Source organism: Balaenoptera musculus, chromosome 15, assembly GCF_009873245.2.
Source record: "Balaenoptera musculus isolate JJ_BM4_2016_0621 chromosome 15, mBalMus1.pri.v3, whole genome shotgun sequence".
In the NCBI taxonomy this organism is placed as follows: Eukaryota; Metazoa; Chordata; class Mammalia; order Artiodactyla; family Balaenopteridae; genus Balaenoptera; species Balaenoptera musculus.
Window position 1 is genome coordinate 77851494 of NC_045799.1, and position 17127 is coordinate 77868620.

Genomic DNA, 17127 nt, shown 5'->3' on the forward strand with positions numbered 1-17127 from the left:
CATGCGAAACTATCAAATTAAGTAACAGCAAGAAAGTAGTCCACGTTCGGGGGCGGTGTCAGGGGTGAGACCAGACACGTGCAACCACTCATCTAAGGCTGAAGATGGACGAGCACGTCTGGCCTTGAACAGAGCGGGACTAAGGGACTTCCAACAAGCTCACTGTGAAGCTGAACTATTCCACGGCACCGGAAACGGCAACTCCCACTTGGGGCGCTGCGGACACACGAGTCTAGGCTGCCTTCCAGGAAGCCAAAAAAAAAAAAAAAAGGAAAAGAAAGAGAAAAAGAAGGGATAGTGGAGAGCAGGGCTTCGGCCGCCGCCCACACGCCGCGCCCTCGCCTCTTCGCGGTCGCGGCCGCCGCCCTCGGCCCCCGGGCCACTCCCAGGTGGCTCAGCCCTCGGACCCCGCGGCCGGCCGGGCGCTGCCCGCCGGCGGGGACCTCAGGTGCGTACCCCGCCCCCGCCGCAGCCGCCATTAAGAGCGGGTGCTTTGCTTGGAACTTTCTCGTCCCACGGGCCTGACGGAGGGGAGGCCTGGGGAGACCGCCCGCCCAGGCGCGCGGGCTGCAAGCACCCCCTTCGCCGCCAGCCCGACCGGCCCCCGAACCGGCGCCCGGCGGGCAAGGCCCAAGGAGTGGGGGTGGGGCGGGGAAGCCCTGGCGCGGGGGCAACGGTAGCACGCACGGAACGCGCATCCCTCTCCCTTCTGATTGGCTGAGCGGAGGCGGTGGGGGCGGGTGCTGCCGACTCTTGGGCTCTCTAAGGCCCGAGGTGCGTGAGGTCACGCTCTAGCTGGCGTACGTGGGGATACCGCGCTGCGTGCGGGCGCGCTTGATTGGTTAGTTGGGGGGGGCGGGTCAGACGCTGTTGCCTGGTAACTGCGCCCGGCTCCAGGGCGGAGGTGTCCCGACACCGCCCCTCCTGTCGCGCGCGTTGCCGAGTGGCGCGCGGTGTGGGGTTTGTTGTGGGTGTGGTCAGTGGGGTGGCCACCAGTGGCCGGTTTGTTGGCAGAAAACCGACCTAGAGGTCAGAAGAAGAGTCTCTGGTCCTAGACTACAGTCCCTCACGATTATGACTTAGCGATAAAGGAGAAAAAAGGCTTGCAGGGCTATATTCCCCGTGCTTCGAACCCAGGCTTTGCTGTTTAATAACAGCTTTATTGACATAACGCCATGAAATTCACCTTTGAAAGTGTATAATTCAGTGGGTTTTGTTTATTCACAGAGCTGTGCAACCATCACCAGTAATTCTAGAACGTTTTCATCACCCCCAAAGAAACCCCATATCCATTAGGCAGCCATTCCCCCTTCCCATCCCCGCCCTGGACACCGCCAATGTGCTTTGTATCCTTATGTCTCTGCCTATTCCAGGTATTTCCTAAGGATAGAATCATCAAAGGGAGTGTTTTGGATCTGGCTTCTTTCATTCCTTCTTATGGCTGAATAATAATTCATTGTATGGATATACCACATTTTCATTTTCCATCAATTGATGAATGTTTTTGGATTATTTCCACTTTTGGGCCATTATGAATACTGCTGTTGAACATCAGTGTTCAAGTTTTTGTGTGGACATTTGTTTTCAGCTCTTGGGTACATACCAAGGAATGGAATGGCTGAGCCAAAAATGCCACCGTTTAGTTTCCTGCTGGTAATTTGAAGTAAGCAGATGTCTAAATACGGAATTGGAAATTGGCAAATTGAATATTGCTCATAGCTGCAATGGAAGAGTTGAGCAGCCTTTTCTCTTCTTTTCTTCCACCTGGAGAGGAAGGCTTGATCTGTGTGACCGGCCACCTTGCCTTCAGTGGACACAGGGCTTGGCGCCAGGCTACTGCAGGTGTTAATCCATTTGGAGCGGGTCAACTTTCTTTCTGCCTTCCTGTTGTTTAGTGCCCGATGTTTGCTGCCCAGAGCTCTGGGTGTTTGCCCACACCTGCTGCCTGGAAGGTCTCTTCTCTTAATTCTCAGGCTGCAGAACTTGCTAACATGCTTTCAGTCTCATCCCCCAGGTTGTCGACTCAGAACCATTTCGGGGGGTTCTGGCTTTCATTTTGCCGTCATTACCTGCTATTCTGCTGTATCTATGCAGGTCTGTCTAACTCGAGACCACAGGATGTGGATTTTATTCACATAAAAATCACTTTGTTTCCCCCTTGTCTTTCCTGCCAGCAGTGTATGTTTTCACATAGCACGTGCTCATTACATGTTTTTTAATTTTAAACATTTGTTTGGCTAAACTAAAGTTCTTGATTATTTGTTAAGCTTTTTTTTTCCATTTAATTTGGCCGTGCTCCACGGCTTGTGGAGTCTTAGTTCCCCGACCAGGGACTGAACCTGTGGAGTCCTAACCACTGGACCCCCAGGGAATTCCCAAGCATTTAATTTTGACTTTTTTTTCATTTTTTGACATTGAAAATACATATTATATCTAGTTCTTTTCCATACTCCTTGGTCATTCCAGAAGAGTCCTGGTTGTCTTGAAATTTGTTATTATTCTTTTTTTAGGATATTTTTTCCCAGCTTGAGATATAATTGACATATAACACTGTATTAGTTTTAGGAGTACAACATAGTGATTTGACATATGTATGTATTGTGAAAGGACTTCCACAATAAGTTTAGTCAACATCCATCACATCACATAATTACAATTTTTTTTTCTTGTGGTAAGATCTACTCTCTAAGCAACTTTCAAATATGCAGTACAGTATTGTTAACTATAGTCACCATGCTGTACATTACATCCCCAGGACTAATTTATTTTATAACTGGGAGTTTGTACCTCTTGACCATTTCAATACATTTCTGTTGAATGCTGAATAGGTACACTTGCATTTGTAGTTTCCACTTACTGTAGGCCTGGGCTGAGTCAGGGAGAAGGTAGCACCTTGGGAACTTGCTAATTAAAATCAAGGCTTCAGGGACCTGAAAAATTAACCTTTGGAAAGGTAAATTTAGAAACAGTTTAAAAAATAAAGCAGGTGTCTATTTCAAGATTTCAGAGGTTTGATAAATGCAGTGGATGACATTCCAAAATTTAAGTGGTGGAAATGAATTCTAGAACAGGGATGGGCAAACTTTTTTTGTATAGGGTCAGATAATAAATATTTCCAGCTCTGAGGACATGTGGTCTCTGTCACATGCAACCCTGCCTTTGCAGGAAAGCAGTCAATGGACAAGATGCAAGCCAGTGAGTGTGGCTATGTTCCAATAAAACTTTATTTATAAAAATAGGTGGTAGTCTGGTTTTGATGTTTGCTTTTCATTAGTAAAATATAACATTGAAAAGGAGAGAAAGTCCTCAAAGTTTGCTGGGAAAACTGTGAGATTTGAGAGTTGTTTCAGTTTACATCTCCAGTTTTAAAAAAGCAGAAAGTTAAGCACTATATAAAATCTGTGATCTAAATGAACATAGCTGGTGCTTTAGATTTCAGTAGAGAAGTTAATCACCATATAGGCTTTGGGGGTTTGAACTCTGGTACAAGCTCTCATTGTCAAGGATTTTTAACTATTAGAATGCAACGATTTTGTTTCTCAGGGAAATGTCCTCGAGGTGGGAAACCACATGATTAGCTTATAACCATGGTTCATTAGTTTGGATGTGCTATTGACACATGGTGTGTTCTAAATCATAAAATGTAAAAGACAAAGTTCCTGCCTCCATCTGCTGTTAAGTAAAGGGGGTGCAAACAGAGCAATAATTACGAAACATACATTTTTTAAATTATTGCCAGTAGCACAGTTGACGCCAACCAGTAATAGCTTTTTTGAGTTCCACCTAGTTTCATTCTGCCTGTTATTTTATTCTCTGTTAAAGTTTTGGCATCACCGTCCTCTCGGAGATTACTGTGGTGTAATTACGGATTAGGTGCAAGCATAAGAGCCTGGAATACGCCAGTCCCTTAAGTGGGCTCAGATCTCTGGTGGCTGTCAGTGTGAGCATCTCACAGCACTGTGTCTGGTTCTACTGTTTAAACATGCGTATTTTTCATACATCATGGCCCCTACACTACATCATTGGATGATTAATGGAAGAAACAATGACCCATGTCAACACTGCAGGGAAAACTGGCTCCACAGGACTTAGCAAGAGGTCACAGAGAGGTCACGATGAATCCACTATTCATGTCATCAATATGAGAGTCACCATACTGTGGCTTTGAGGGTTCCAGTAGCTGCTAGGTGACCAGCCAAGTATGTGATAAGGCTTTAGAGAGACTGCAAAGTATTAAAGTTATGGCTAGACGACGTGAAATCTAAAGACATATCTATCGATGGCAAAATTCTAAGAGAAAAGGGAAACCATCACCAAAGAGGGGATGGACTTGTGATAGACAACACAGAGCCCGCTAGGGGTGGTTGACAGATTTCAGAACTACTTACCTGAAAAAATGTGTGGTGTCGGCAAAGTTGCATCTGCTGATAAAGAGCTAGAAAAGCCTCTCCACTAAACAATGAAAGAAATCATGGAAGAAAAATGTTCTCTCTGGGAAAGATATGTACTGCTTCCTCGGATAATACTGACCATGCTTGAATTTGCCTTTTGGTGTACCTACTTCCATTGTAAGACTCGACTCCGCTGAATGAGACATAGTCTTTTTTTTTTTTTAACAGTGTTTGAATTCGTTAACTCTGAAAGATAATGGTCAAGAATATATTTCTTCATCACAGTTTTAAAAAACAGTAAGGTATTAAAGAGCTTGGTTCCAGGTTTATCTTTAGAACAGTGCAAATTTACCCACGTGAGTCCTTTTTTAAAACAATATTTGCTTTATTTTAGATAAAAATTGAACACATGTTCACTATATTTAAAAGCTTATTTAAAAATCTTTGTGAGATTTCTGTAACTTCCAATGGGAAAATTATTTTAATATTTCAACAAGTAATGCAGCTGACACGTAAAGATAAAGAAAAGAAATTGGAGTGAAACTCTAGCTTCGCCAATAGATGTATTTTGTATAAATAAAAATTATTTCAAGTTGGACCTTTTAACATGAAGTAATTTAATCAGAATTCTTTTTTTTTTTTAATAAATTTATTTATTTATTTATTTTTGGCTGAGTTGGGTCTTTGTTGCTGCGCATGGGGGCTACTCTTCGTTGCGGTGCGCGGGCTTCTCATTGCGGTGGCTTCTCTTGTTGCAGAGCACGGGCTCTACGTGCGAGGGCTTCAGTAGTTGTGGCTCGCGGGCTCTAGAGTGCAGGGTCAGTAGTTGTGGCGCACGGGCTTAGTTGCTCCGCGGCATGTGGGATCTTCCCGGACTAGGGCTCGAACCCGTGTCCCCTGCATTGGCAGGCGGATTCTTAACCACTGCACCACCAGGGAAGCCCCCAATTCAGTGGTTTTTAATATATGCATGGAGTTGGGCAGTCATCACCACAGTCAATGTTAGAACATTTTCATCACCCTGAAAAGAAACCCTGTACCCTTTAGCTACCCCACCTCCCAGCCCTAAGCAACCACTAATCTACTTTCTGTCTCTATAGATTTCCCTATTCTGGACATTTCATATGCATAGACTCATGTAATATGTGGTTCCGTTGATTTTAAAACGAGGGGGCCCATAGCAGTTCAGAGGTGAAAGGAACCTTCATAGTAAGTGATTGATTTAGTCATAGAGGAGGAACCTGAGGGCCGCTGCCCACTGGGGTCCCAGAGCAGGTTGGTGGTCTGGGGAACCCACAACCTGGCTTTCCTGGCCCCTGCTTCTGTGAGGACCAGCCCATCATGCCTCATGCCCTGTAAGCTTGCATCACCAGCCTGACTTGGTGTGTCCTCTGGTGTTCGCTGTTAATGCCACTGTGTGATGGCAGTTTCTTTCTGGCAAAGGGAGCAGGAGAGGATGCAGTCACTGGGTTAGGGGTGCAGGGAATGTTCCATGAACAGCGTTGACTAAGGACTATCCAGGGAGGACTTCCCTGGTGATCCAGTGGCTAAGACTCTGCGCTCCCAATGCAGGGGGACCTGGGTTCGATCCCTGGTCAGGGAGCTAGATCCCACATGCCACAACTAAAGATTCCGCATGCTGCAACTAAAAAAAGATCCTGCATGTGGCAATGAAGATCCCGTGTGCCGCAACTAAGACCTGGCACAGCCAAATAAATAAATAAATATTTTTTTTAAAAAAGGGACTATCCAGGGAAATGACCTCTTGGGACAGGCAAAGAACAGTTAAGTGAATTTCTGTTGTAATCCAGATACAGCCGTTTCTAGAGAGTAGAAAGCCCCAAACGAAATGCATCCTTCCCCATCAAGCCTGATGGGACTCAGTCCCCTCCAGCGTTCTTACCATCAAAAAGTACTAGATGCTCTTGAAAAGTTCTGGTAATGAAATAGGACTTCTCCTCGCCTGTGGCATCCCCACGCGCTGTTGGTATGGTGTCCCTCCCATTTCTTAACACACACTGAATGTGATTGGCATAGCAGATCTACAGCAATTGAAGGTGAGAAGTGAAAACAACAGTAGGCAGGAAGTTGCCCTGCGTCTAGCTTTTCATGGACAAATCAACATGTTTGTAACCTGAGAATACATCTGCTCCTTTTTCTCTGTCTGGGATAATAAAGGGAAAATAAGAATTATGAATGAAAATATTCTGAGCTCCCAAAGAATCAGGATAGGGCATAATCTAAGTGAATAGTCTGGTAAGTGGCAAAAATAGCATGCCTTTGCTGTTTCATACTTTGTGATACCCATTTCTTCGGCCTGCTGTACTAAGTGATGATCATGGAATCTAGATGCTAGAGGAAAGAGTTTCTAAGACTTAACACGTGTCCTTGGTGGTGCTGCTTGCTGCTTTTTCTGACTCCAGCTCTATGGGAATAGACTTCTTGTTATGACAAACAACATTCACAAACTTCTATCTGTTCTCAAATATGGGTGTGATAACAAGAAGAGTGTCAAAGGCTTGATATTAAGATAATTATTTAAAAGCTTCAAATTGGGACTGCTCTGGCGGTCCAGTGGTTAGGACTCCGCGCTTCCACTGCAGGGGGCAGGGGTTCGATCCCTGGTCAGGGAACTAAGATCCTGCAAGCCTCGCAGCGTGCCTAAATAAATAAATATTTTTAAAAATAAATAAATAAAATAAAATCTTCAAATTGAAGTATATTTCTTCACCTGTTCATGCCCAGGTCTTGCCTGTTAATTTATGTTCCTGGTATGATGTCACACTCTCATGTTCTATTTCATAATAGGGAAAGTTATAAAAAAATGTTAAGTCAAACAATTTGCATCCTAATGGCTCTGTATGTGCTAGTCTACATTCTTTCTTTCTCAGGAAGACTTTAGCTCTAACTTAAGAGATCCTCAAGGATCCTCAAGTGTCTTCAGAAGATCTAGACAGATGAGTTGTTATATTTTTAGAATTCCTTTTCAGCCTGCTATATCCATCCAGATTGGCTAGGGTAGGCGATGGTTAAAAACACCACCAGATTTTGGTGCATTCAAGGAGCAAGGATTTATTCTTTGCGTGCACTAGAGGTCTCTTGTGATTGGCTGTGGGTCTGATCCACAGTTTCCTCAATCTGGAACCCAACCATATGGAACGTGGTGGATCCATTGCAGAGAAAGGAGTGTGGCAGGAACCTCTGCGTGGAAGTGATGTCATTTCCCTGACATCCTCGGCCAAGGCAAGGCACGCGGCCACATACCTTCAAGTGGGCAAGGAATCGAACCACGGGCTCTGAAAGAAACGTTTGCGAATATTTCTGAATAGCCTTATAGGACCACCGTACTTCACCCCCGTAGATCTTTAGGCTTCCTCCCAGATACATATTTATGTTGATCTGTTTATCTTTTGCTTACAAACATAATTAAGCCAGATATTGCAGGGGCAGGACACAATGACAAGTGCTTACATTGTATGCTCTAGTTCAAAGAACTCTTTTTATGGTGTTAGAGAAACTTTTTCAAAGAAACTTTTTAATGCTCACTTGATTTAGAGTTTGGGGAAAATTAGAATGAGCTTTCATGCAGAAGTCCTAGCCGGGAAAGGAAGGAAGGGATTTTCTCTTCCCATCTGTAATACACAAAGCCACTTCTCTCCTTTTCCTGTGTATGTGGACTAGAATGTGGTGCCAGGCATGGTCATGCTGAAATCTGACAAAACAACACTGGATCAGTAAAGGACCTTACCTTCCTTCCTCCTCGTCTGGGAAATAGTTAACATGCCTCTCTAGCATAATACCTGAATTTATTTTATGAGAAGGTGATATCTAGGTTTAGTGGAAAATACACTATGGAAAGTTAGCATTGCTCTACAGAGATCTTAGGCAAATCACTTACTGTCTCTAAGTGTTGGTTTCTTCAACTTTAAAGGAAGGGTTGAACTAGGTCACCTGTGAGGACCCTCACAGCTCTAAACGTGTTGAGCAGGACACTGAATTTCTACCACTCACTTTCCTAATACTTCTCTTTCCTAGGGATCATGGCCCAAGTAGCAATGTCCACCCTGCCCATCACAAATGAGGAGTCCTCGGAGAGCAGGATGGTGGTGACGTTCCTCGTGTCTGCCCTTGAGTCCATGGTGAGATGGCTTTGCAGTTCTATAAAATGTCACGTGGTTGGATCACTGCCGAACATCAGAACGGTGAAACACTTCACCGACATTTTTGATGTTCAGCTTCAGTGTTACATCCTATCTGTGTACACATATCCTTTTTTATAGGGGATGATGGGCTTGTCAGATAATTAAGAAATTTTTTTCTTACATTATGGATGGAATTGTATAAATGTAATCTCTCTAGATCTGAAAATTTAATGAAGGCACCTCCGTTACCTTGTTTGAGAATAATTTTTGTTTAAAGTCAAAGGTAAATTAATAATCCAGGGGCTTCCCTGGTGGTGCAGTAGTTGAGAATCTACCTGCCAATGCAGGGGACATGGGTTCAAGCCCTGGTGCAGGAGGATCCCACACGCCACGGAGCAACTAAGCCCGTGCGCCACAGCTACTGAAGCCCGCGTGCCACAACTACTGAAGCCCACGCACCTAGAGCCCGTGCTCCGCAACAAGAGAAGCCACCACAATGAGAAGCCCGCGCACCGCAACGAAGAGTAGCCCCCGCTCACCACAACGAAGACCCAACACAGCCAAAAATAAATAAATAAAATAAATTTTTTAAAAAATTAATAATCCATTGATATGCATCTATTTACATCCAAAGTGTAAAATTTACCTTGTGGGTGAAAATTTGAGGGGAGATTTACATAACCTCAAAGCATCTGATCACAAAATACGTATTGACTAAAAAAGGGAACATCAGTAACTTTATAAAAGTAGAGAAACCTGACAGCCACCCCCTTAATCAAGTGACCAAGGGGAACATCCGCAGTAATGGGACGGAGGGACCTCCCGAGCTGCCTGGTAGGGGGCACTGAGGAGGAGCAGTACCGCGTCTGTGGCATTCCTGCCTCTAAGGAGGACGCATAGGACAAACCCAGATTTAGGGACATCCTACAAAAATAACTGGGCTGGACTTCCATAAATGTCAGTCTCACGCAAGACAAAGATGGAGATCTGTCTGTTCCAGGTGGAAGGAGACTGGACAGCCAATAGAAAGTGCGACCCTGGATTGGATCCTGGACCAGAAAAAAATCTAGAGAGAGATTTACTTTTTCTATAAAGAACATTATTGGGTCAGTTGGCAAAATACCAAACACACAGGTAACTCACTCACATGCACACATGCCTACCTAGACCCATCATATTTAAACTGTAGAAAACCAACTATAAAGAGAAAATTTTAAAGCAATTTATAGTAAACTGAATAACGGCCCCCAAAGATGTCCTGTCCTCATCCCCAGAGCCTGTGAACGTTACCTTATTTGGCAAAAGGAAGTTTACAGATGTGACTAAGCTAAGGATCTTGAGATGGGAGATTATCCTAGATTATCTGAGGGTAAATAAAAATGTTAAAAAAAACAAACAAACCCTGGAATGAATTATTTTAAAAAGCATCAGATCTATTTGAAGAGAACTAGAAATATCTTACCCCAGAACTGACCACATTCCTTCTTTTGATAAATATTGATGAAGCAGCTCCTATATGTCAAGGTCTTCTAGGTGCTGGGGCCAGAAGACTTGAGAAGACAGATAAGGTCCCCCTCACATAGATTTCATGTTCTATTTAGGGAGACAGACAATAAACAAACTCTGTGTGTGTGTGTATTTGTATCAGTAAATATAATACATATAATATTATTTTAAAATGAGGGTCAGGGGGACTTCCCTGGTGGTCCAGTGGCTAAGACTCCGCATTCCCAATGCAGGGGGCCTGGGTTCGATCCCTGGTCAGGGAACTAGATCCCACACACATGCCGCAACTAAAGATCCCACATGCCGCAACTAAGACCTGGCACAGCCAAGTAAATAAATAAATATTTTTTTAAAAAATAGTTAATAAAACAAAGGTCAGAAAACAGAGGTTTAGGGGAGAGAACAGATGGTTAAGGGGGGTGGTGTGGGAGAAATTCTCTGGGCAGTTGCCCTTTATGCAAAGACCTAGATGAAGTGAGGAAGTGAGTCAGGCCAGTATCTGGGGCAGAGTGTTCAAAGCACCAAGAACAGCTTGTGCAAAGGCCCCACGGCAGGAACAAGTTTGGTGTTTTCAAGGAATATCAAGAAGTCCAGTAACACTGGAGCAGAGTGAGGAAAGAAGATGTGGCCAGAGGTCAAGTACAAGAGGCTGCGACTTCCCTTGCAGTCCAGTGGTTAAGACTCCGTGCTCCCAATGCCAGGGGTCACGGGCTCAGTCCCTGGTCAGGGGAACTAAAATCCCGCATGTCACACGGTACAGCCAAAAAAAAAAAGGCAGCTAGTAACCAGATCATATCAAGACTGGGACTTTTTCCCTCAGGTAGTGGGAAGGCATTGGAAGGTTTTGAGCAAAGGAGTGATGGCAGTGGCGGGGGGTGCTTGTGCAAACAGTCGATGACCATGGAACACGAGTGGAAGCAGGGAGACCAGTTTGCAGGCCGTGGTTCACGTGGGAGGTTTTGGTGGCCTGGACTAGGGTGGGAGTGGCGGAGATAAGAAGTGATGGGACCACAAAGATCTGATGAAGGTAGAGTTGCTAGGACTTACCGACGGATTGGATGTGAGCTATGACATTTTCTTGAGAAAATCACGTTTTGTGTGTGTGTGGTAGGATATATATATATACATGGCGTAAAATTTACCATCTTCACCATTTTTTTTTTAATTTATTTATTTATGGCTGTGTTGTGTCTTCGTTTCTGTGCGAGGGCTTTCTCTAGTTGCGGCAAGTGGGGGCCACTCTTCATCGCGGTGCGCGGGCCTCTCACTATTGCGGCCTCTCTTGTTGCGGAGCACAGGCTCCAGACGCGCAGGCTCAGTAATTGTGGCTCACGGGCCTAGTTGCTCCGCGGCATGTGGGATCTTCCCAGATCAGGGCTCGAACCCGTGTCGCCTGCATTGGCAGGCGGATTCTCAACCACTGCGCCACCAGGGAAGCCCCCCATCTTCACCATTTTTAAGTGTACAGTTCAGTGGCATTAAGTACATTCACACTGTTGTGTGACCCTCACCACTGCCCATCTCCAGAACTTTTTCATCTTCTTAAACTGAAACTCTGCAGTCATTAAACCGTTATTCTCACTCACCCCTTCCTCAAGCCTTCAGAAACCGAGATGTGTGTGTGTGTGTGTGTGTGTGTGTGTGTGTTTTAATAAAATGTTATCGTATTTAGGAATACTTTTACTATTTACAGAAAAGCTGGAGAATTCCCTGGTGGTCCAGTGGTTAGGACTCTGCACTTTCACTGCAGGGGGCCCAGGTTCGATCCCTGGTTGGGGAACTAAAGTCCCACAAGCCGCGTGGCCTGGCCAAAAACATAAATAAATAAATAAAAGAAAAGCTGTAAAGATCATACAGAGTCCCCACATACTCCTCACCCATAACTTACATAACTGTGGTACGTTATACGTAACTATGGGACATTTGCCGAAACTAATAGATCAATACCGTACATCACTATCAACCAACTCCAGACTTCACTCAAATTTCATCAGCTTGTCCACTGATGCCCTTTTTCTGCTCCAGGCTCCACCCTGTGATCCCACATGGCGTTTAGTCATCATGTCCTGTTAGGCTCCTCTGATCTGTGACAGTTTCTCAATCTCCTCTTATTTTTGATGACTTGGACAGTTCTGCAGAGTTCCGGTCAGGTATTTTATCAAATCTCCTTCCGTTTGGGTTTCTCTGATGTAGCCCTCCTGTTTAGACCAGGGTTATGGAGTTTTGGAAAGAAGACCGGAGAGGTGAGATGCCTCATCTTCTCGTCACATCGCCTCAGGGGTGCGTGGCATCAACATGTCACTGGTGGGGCTCACCTGGATCACTGGGTCAGGGTGGCGCCACGGTTCGCTTTGTGCGTCAACTTGCTGGTTGAAGAACATTTCTGGGTGTGTCTGTGAGGGTGTTTGGGGAAAAGATTAGCGTTTGAATTGGTGAGCTGTGTAAAGCAGGTGGCCCTCCCCAGCGTGGGTGGGCATCAGCCAATCCATTGAGGGCCTGAATAGAACAGAAAGACGGAAGGAGGCTGAGTTTGCTCTCCACCTGACTGCGTGAGCCGGGACGTCCATCTTCCCCGGCCCTCGCACTCCTGGTTCTCAGGCCTTCAGACTCGGGCTGGAATCTACATCAGGGGTCCCCAGCCCTCAGGCCTTTGAACAACACCACTGGCTTTCCTGGGTCTCCAACTTGAAGATGGTGGGACTTAGCTTCTGTTATCACGAGAGCCAATTCCTTATGATAAATCTCATTATATGTACACATGTAATCTCAGTGTTATATATATGTGTATATTACACATAATTATTTAACATTGTGATTGCATTTATATATATAAAATCTCCTGTTGGTTCTGTTTCTCGGTAGGACTCTAAGTAGTAAGTAAGTAGTGTCGGCCACGTTTCTCCATTGTCAAGTTACTATTTCTTTTCTTCTCCAAGTCCTGTTCTTGGGAATCAGGTCACTAAGGCCAGCCCACAAACAATGATTCTCGGTGCTCGTCATGGTCAGGTGATGTGGCCTTTCTCACAGGGCTGGAGGGAGTGTGAGCCCCTCTGAAATGCTATTTGTAATGTTTCAAGAAGCTTAAAAGAATTTATACCCTTTGAGTCAGGTATGCCACTGACATGATTCCAGCCCATGGAAATAAACGTGTACAGAAATGTTTACATCCTTGGAATTCTTTTTTTTTTTTTTGAGGTATAATTGACATACAACTCGGATGTTTATTGTAGTGTTATTTGTAATAGGAAAATAACTTCTGTAATGCTATGGTTAAACTATGGCATATACATAGGATAGAATATTATATATTCATTCAAAACTCACATTTTTCAGGATTATAAATGCTCAGAAATAATGAAAAGTGAATAAAGCAGAATGCCAACCTATATACAGTAGTATGTTTCTGATTTTGTTTTTTAAAATTGTGTGTACATATTTTAAAATGTGAATAGTGGGTAATTTTGGGTAATGGAATTAGAGGTGATTTCTTTTTTTGTGTACTTTTCTGTATCTGCTGAAATTATTGTAACAGCATATATCATAATGAGAAAAAAATGCTTTTAAAAAGATATTTTCTACCACTGATGACCTAAGTTAAGGCTAAAGATTGATAACTTCACCTAATACCAGATTCTGTACTTTAGATAAAGAGCTGAATTTCTGGTTCATTTGACACAGAGATAGATTTGCCGTGAAGTTAATGGAGCTTAAAAGCTTCTGGGTACCTCCCTTGCACTGGCCACTTCCATGGCCTTGAGGGATCCTAGCAACACATGCACATACGTTTTTGTAAACTTTGCTAAAGTGAGGTCTTTTAACCACATCAGTTAAGGTTGCTGTCTCCTATTCTGCCTTCCTCTTTCTGTCACAAGCCCTGTGTTAACTTCCTCTTGCTGCAATAACAAATTACACAAACTTAGAGGCTTTAAACATCACACATTTATCTGACAACTGTTCTGGAGTTCAGAAGGCAGAAAGTGGGTTTTACAGAGCTAAAATCAAGGTGTCAACAGGCTGTATTCCTTCTGGAGGCTCCCAGGGAGAAACTGTGCCTTGCCCTTTCCAGCTCCTTGGGCTGGAATTCCTTGACTTGTGGTTCCTTCCAGCAAGGGCACCAATGTGCCCTTGGATTCCCTTGTCATTCCCTTCTGCCTCCTTCTTTTTATACTAGGATCCTTGTGGTTTCATTAAGGGACCCCTGTGGCCCCACCCAGATAATCAAGATAATCTCATCTTGGGCTTCCCTGGTGGCGCAGTGGTTAAGAATCCACCTGCCAATGCAGGGGACACGTGTTTGAGCCCTGGTCCGGGAAGATCCCACATGCCACGGAGCCACTAAGCCCGTGAGCCACAACTACTGAGCCTGCACTCTAGAGCCTGCGAGCCACAACTACTGAGCCCACGTGCCACAACTACTGAAGCCCACGTGCCTAGAGCCCACGCTCCGCAACAAGAGAAGCCACTGCAATGAGAAGCCCACTCACAGCAACGAAGACCCAACGCAGCCAAAAATAAATAAATAAATAAATAAAATAAAAACCCAACTTTCATTTAAAAAAAAAAAAAAAGATAATCTCATCTCAAGATCCTAACTGTTGGGCTTCCCTGGTGGTGCAGTGGTTAACAATCTGCCTGCCAATGCAGGGGACACGTGTTTGAGCCCTGGTCCGGGAAGATCCCACATGCCACGGAGCCACTAAGCCCGTGCGCCACAACTACTGAGCCTGCACTCTAGAGCCCGTGAGCCACAACTACTGAGCCCGCGTGCCACAACTACTGAAGCCCACGTGCCTAGAGCCCACGCTCCGCAACAAGAGAAGCCACTGCAATGAGAAGCCCACTCACAGCAACGAAGAGTAGCCCGCGCACAGCAACGAAGACCCAACGCAGCCAAAAATAAATAAATAAATAAATAAAATAAAAAACCAACTTTCATTTAAAAAAAAAAAAAAAAGATAATCTCATCTCAAGATCCTAACTGTTGGGCTTCCCTGGTGGTGCAGTGGTTAACAATCTGCCTGCCAATGCAGGGGACACGGGTTCGAGCCCTGGTCCGGGAAGATCCCACATGCTGTGGAGCAACTAAGCCCGTGTGCCACAACTACTGAGTCTGCGCTCTAGAGCCTGCGAGCCACAACTACTGAGCCCATGTGCCACAACTACTGAAGCCCGCATGCCTAGAGCCCGTGCTCGGCAACAAGAGAAGCCACCGCAACGAGAAGCCTGCGCACTGTGATGAAGAGTAGCCCCCGCTCGCCGCAACTAGAGGAAGTCTGCACGCAGCAACGAAGACCCAACACAGCCAAAAATAAATAAAATAAAATAAAATAATTTATTAAAAAAAAAAAAAAAAAAAGATCCTAACTGTAATCACATCTGCAAAGTCCCTTTTGCCTGTAAGGTAACATAACAGGCTCTGGGGATTAGGACGTGGACATCTTTAGGGGCCATTATTCTGCCCCCCATAATCCACTGTGTCAGGTGATGTTTGAGTGGAGATGGGCATTTTGGGGGTCTCAAGAAGGGGAAACTGGGTTGGAGATTACATTTAGTTTTAGTTTAGTGGTAAGTATTATGTGGCTTGATGTTATTTCTGTGTCTGGGTAAATTATTGCTAGATGTCCTGGTATAGGAATGGTTTCCAGGAATAATCCGATGGTTGACTGTCAACTCTTCTGGTAACTCGACATCAAGGGACAAGACGCGAGGTCATATTGTGGTGTGAACATGTTCCCAACTCCAAAAGTATGTGGGTAGTAGAGGAGAAACAAGGTTTTAAATGTACAGAGCCAGAAGCTAGTCTGTGGGAAATTCTTCCAGTCATTAAATGGGTGTAATTGTCAACAGAGGATTTGTTTTTCATCGATGCGTTGTCAAAACAGAAGTTCCCTCTGGTGAGGAAGATACTCGGTAATGTAGCGTATTCAGTTATAAATACACCAAACATTCTTTTAAATTGTTGAAAGGAACTACACGAAGTAGAATTTATCAGAATTCTTGTCTGTAGGGGATCAACCTGTAGCACCACGAAGAACAGCAAGTGTGTCTGTGGTATGAATTTTCATGTTTCATTCATCCTTATCATCAATAATAAAAAGGTAATCAATCACGTTGGAGGAAATATTAAATTATCTCTATTCTCTCCATAGAAAATGATATTATGAAATTGTTGTCACAGGAAGAGGCAAAGAGTCTGCAGCCAAAGACGTAGGGAAAAAAGGCACATGAGACAGGCGTGTCAGGTGTCAGGCGGTCAAGATTCTGTACTCAGTTCCAACATGGGTGTTTTTCCCCACACTCACAAGCAATTCTTAGACACCAGCTGGGTGTCCTACCATTCACCTCAATCCTGACATTATTTACCTAGAGAGAGCTTCAGATTCCACAGGTTAAGGGCTCAGTCCTACAAGACTGTCTTCCCTCCCCCTCCCCCAACTTCAGATGCCATTGGCAAGCCCGCATCGTCACCTGTGCTTCTGACCAACCCGCTATAGATTGGAGGGTCCCACGTCCCCCTCCTCGGGTTCAATTAATTTGCTAGAGCTGCTCACAGAACTCAGAGAAACATTTGATTTACTAGATTACCGGTTTGTTATAAAAGGATATGTATAACTCAAGGACAGCAAGATGGGAGAGATGCGCAAGGCAAGGTGTGGGGAAAGGGGAACAGAGCTTCCATGCCCTCTCCAGGTGCACCACTCTCCCTAAATCTCCACTTGTTCATCAATCCTTTTGTCTTTTTGGGTTTTCCTCGAGGCTTCATTGCCTAGGGACGATGGATTAAACCACTGGCCATTGATTCAATCTCCAGCCCCTCTCCCCTCCCCAGAGGTCAGGGGGAAGTTCCCACCTTCTAATCACCTGGTTGGTTTTCCCGGCAGCCAGCCCCCATCCTTAGGCTGGTCCCAAAGTCACCTCATTAACAAAGCAAAAGACACCTTTATCTCGCTCTTAGAAAATTCCAAGGGTTTTAGGAGCTTTGTGTCAGAAACAGTGGAAGAAAACCAAATATACATTTCTTATTATAAATCACAAGCATCATCACAGGTACTGAATAAAAATCTTCTTCTTGTGGTTTTATGATGTTA

At 44.6% G+C, this 17127-nt stretch overlaps 1 protein-coding gene and 1 non-coding gene across 4 annotated transcripts in view; both read left to right on the plus strand.

The window, feature by feature from the left end:
* The first annotated feature begins 67 nt into the window (after positions 1–67).
* Positions 68–17127, plus strand: part of LOC118881757 (general transcription factor II-I repeat domain-containing protein 2) — a 55735-nt gene continuing 38675 nt past the window's right edge. Inside the window, exons 1-3 of one of the 3 annotated variants that reach the window (XM_036826958.1) lie at positions 68–448; positions 4620–4688; positions 8427–8530. In XM_036826958.1, the coding sequence (XP_036682853.1) occupies positions 8432–8530 (99 nt within the window). In that variant the 5' untranslated portion in view covers positions 68–448; positions 4620–4688; positions 8427–8431. The remainder of the gene's footprint in view (positions 449–4619; positions 4689–8426; positions 8531–17127) is intronic. The other 2 variants (XM_036826959.1, XM_036826957.1) reach the window with 2 other exon arrangements.
* TRNAE-UUC lies at positions 11747–11819 on the plus strand. The gene has a single exon. It is a non-coding gene; the product is annotated as a tRNA-Glu (tRNA).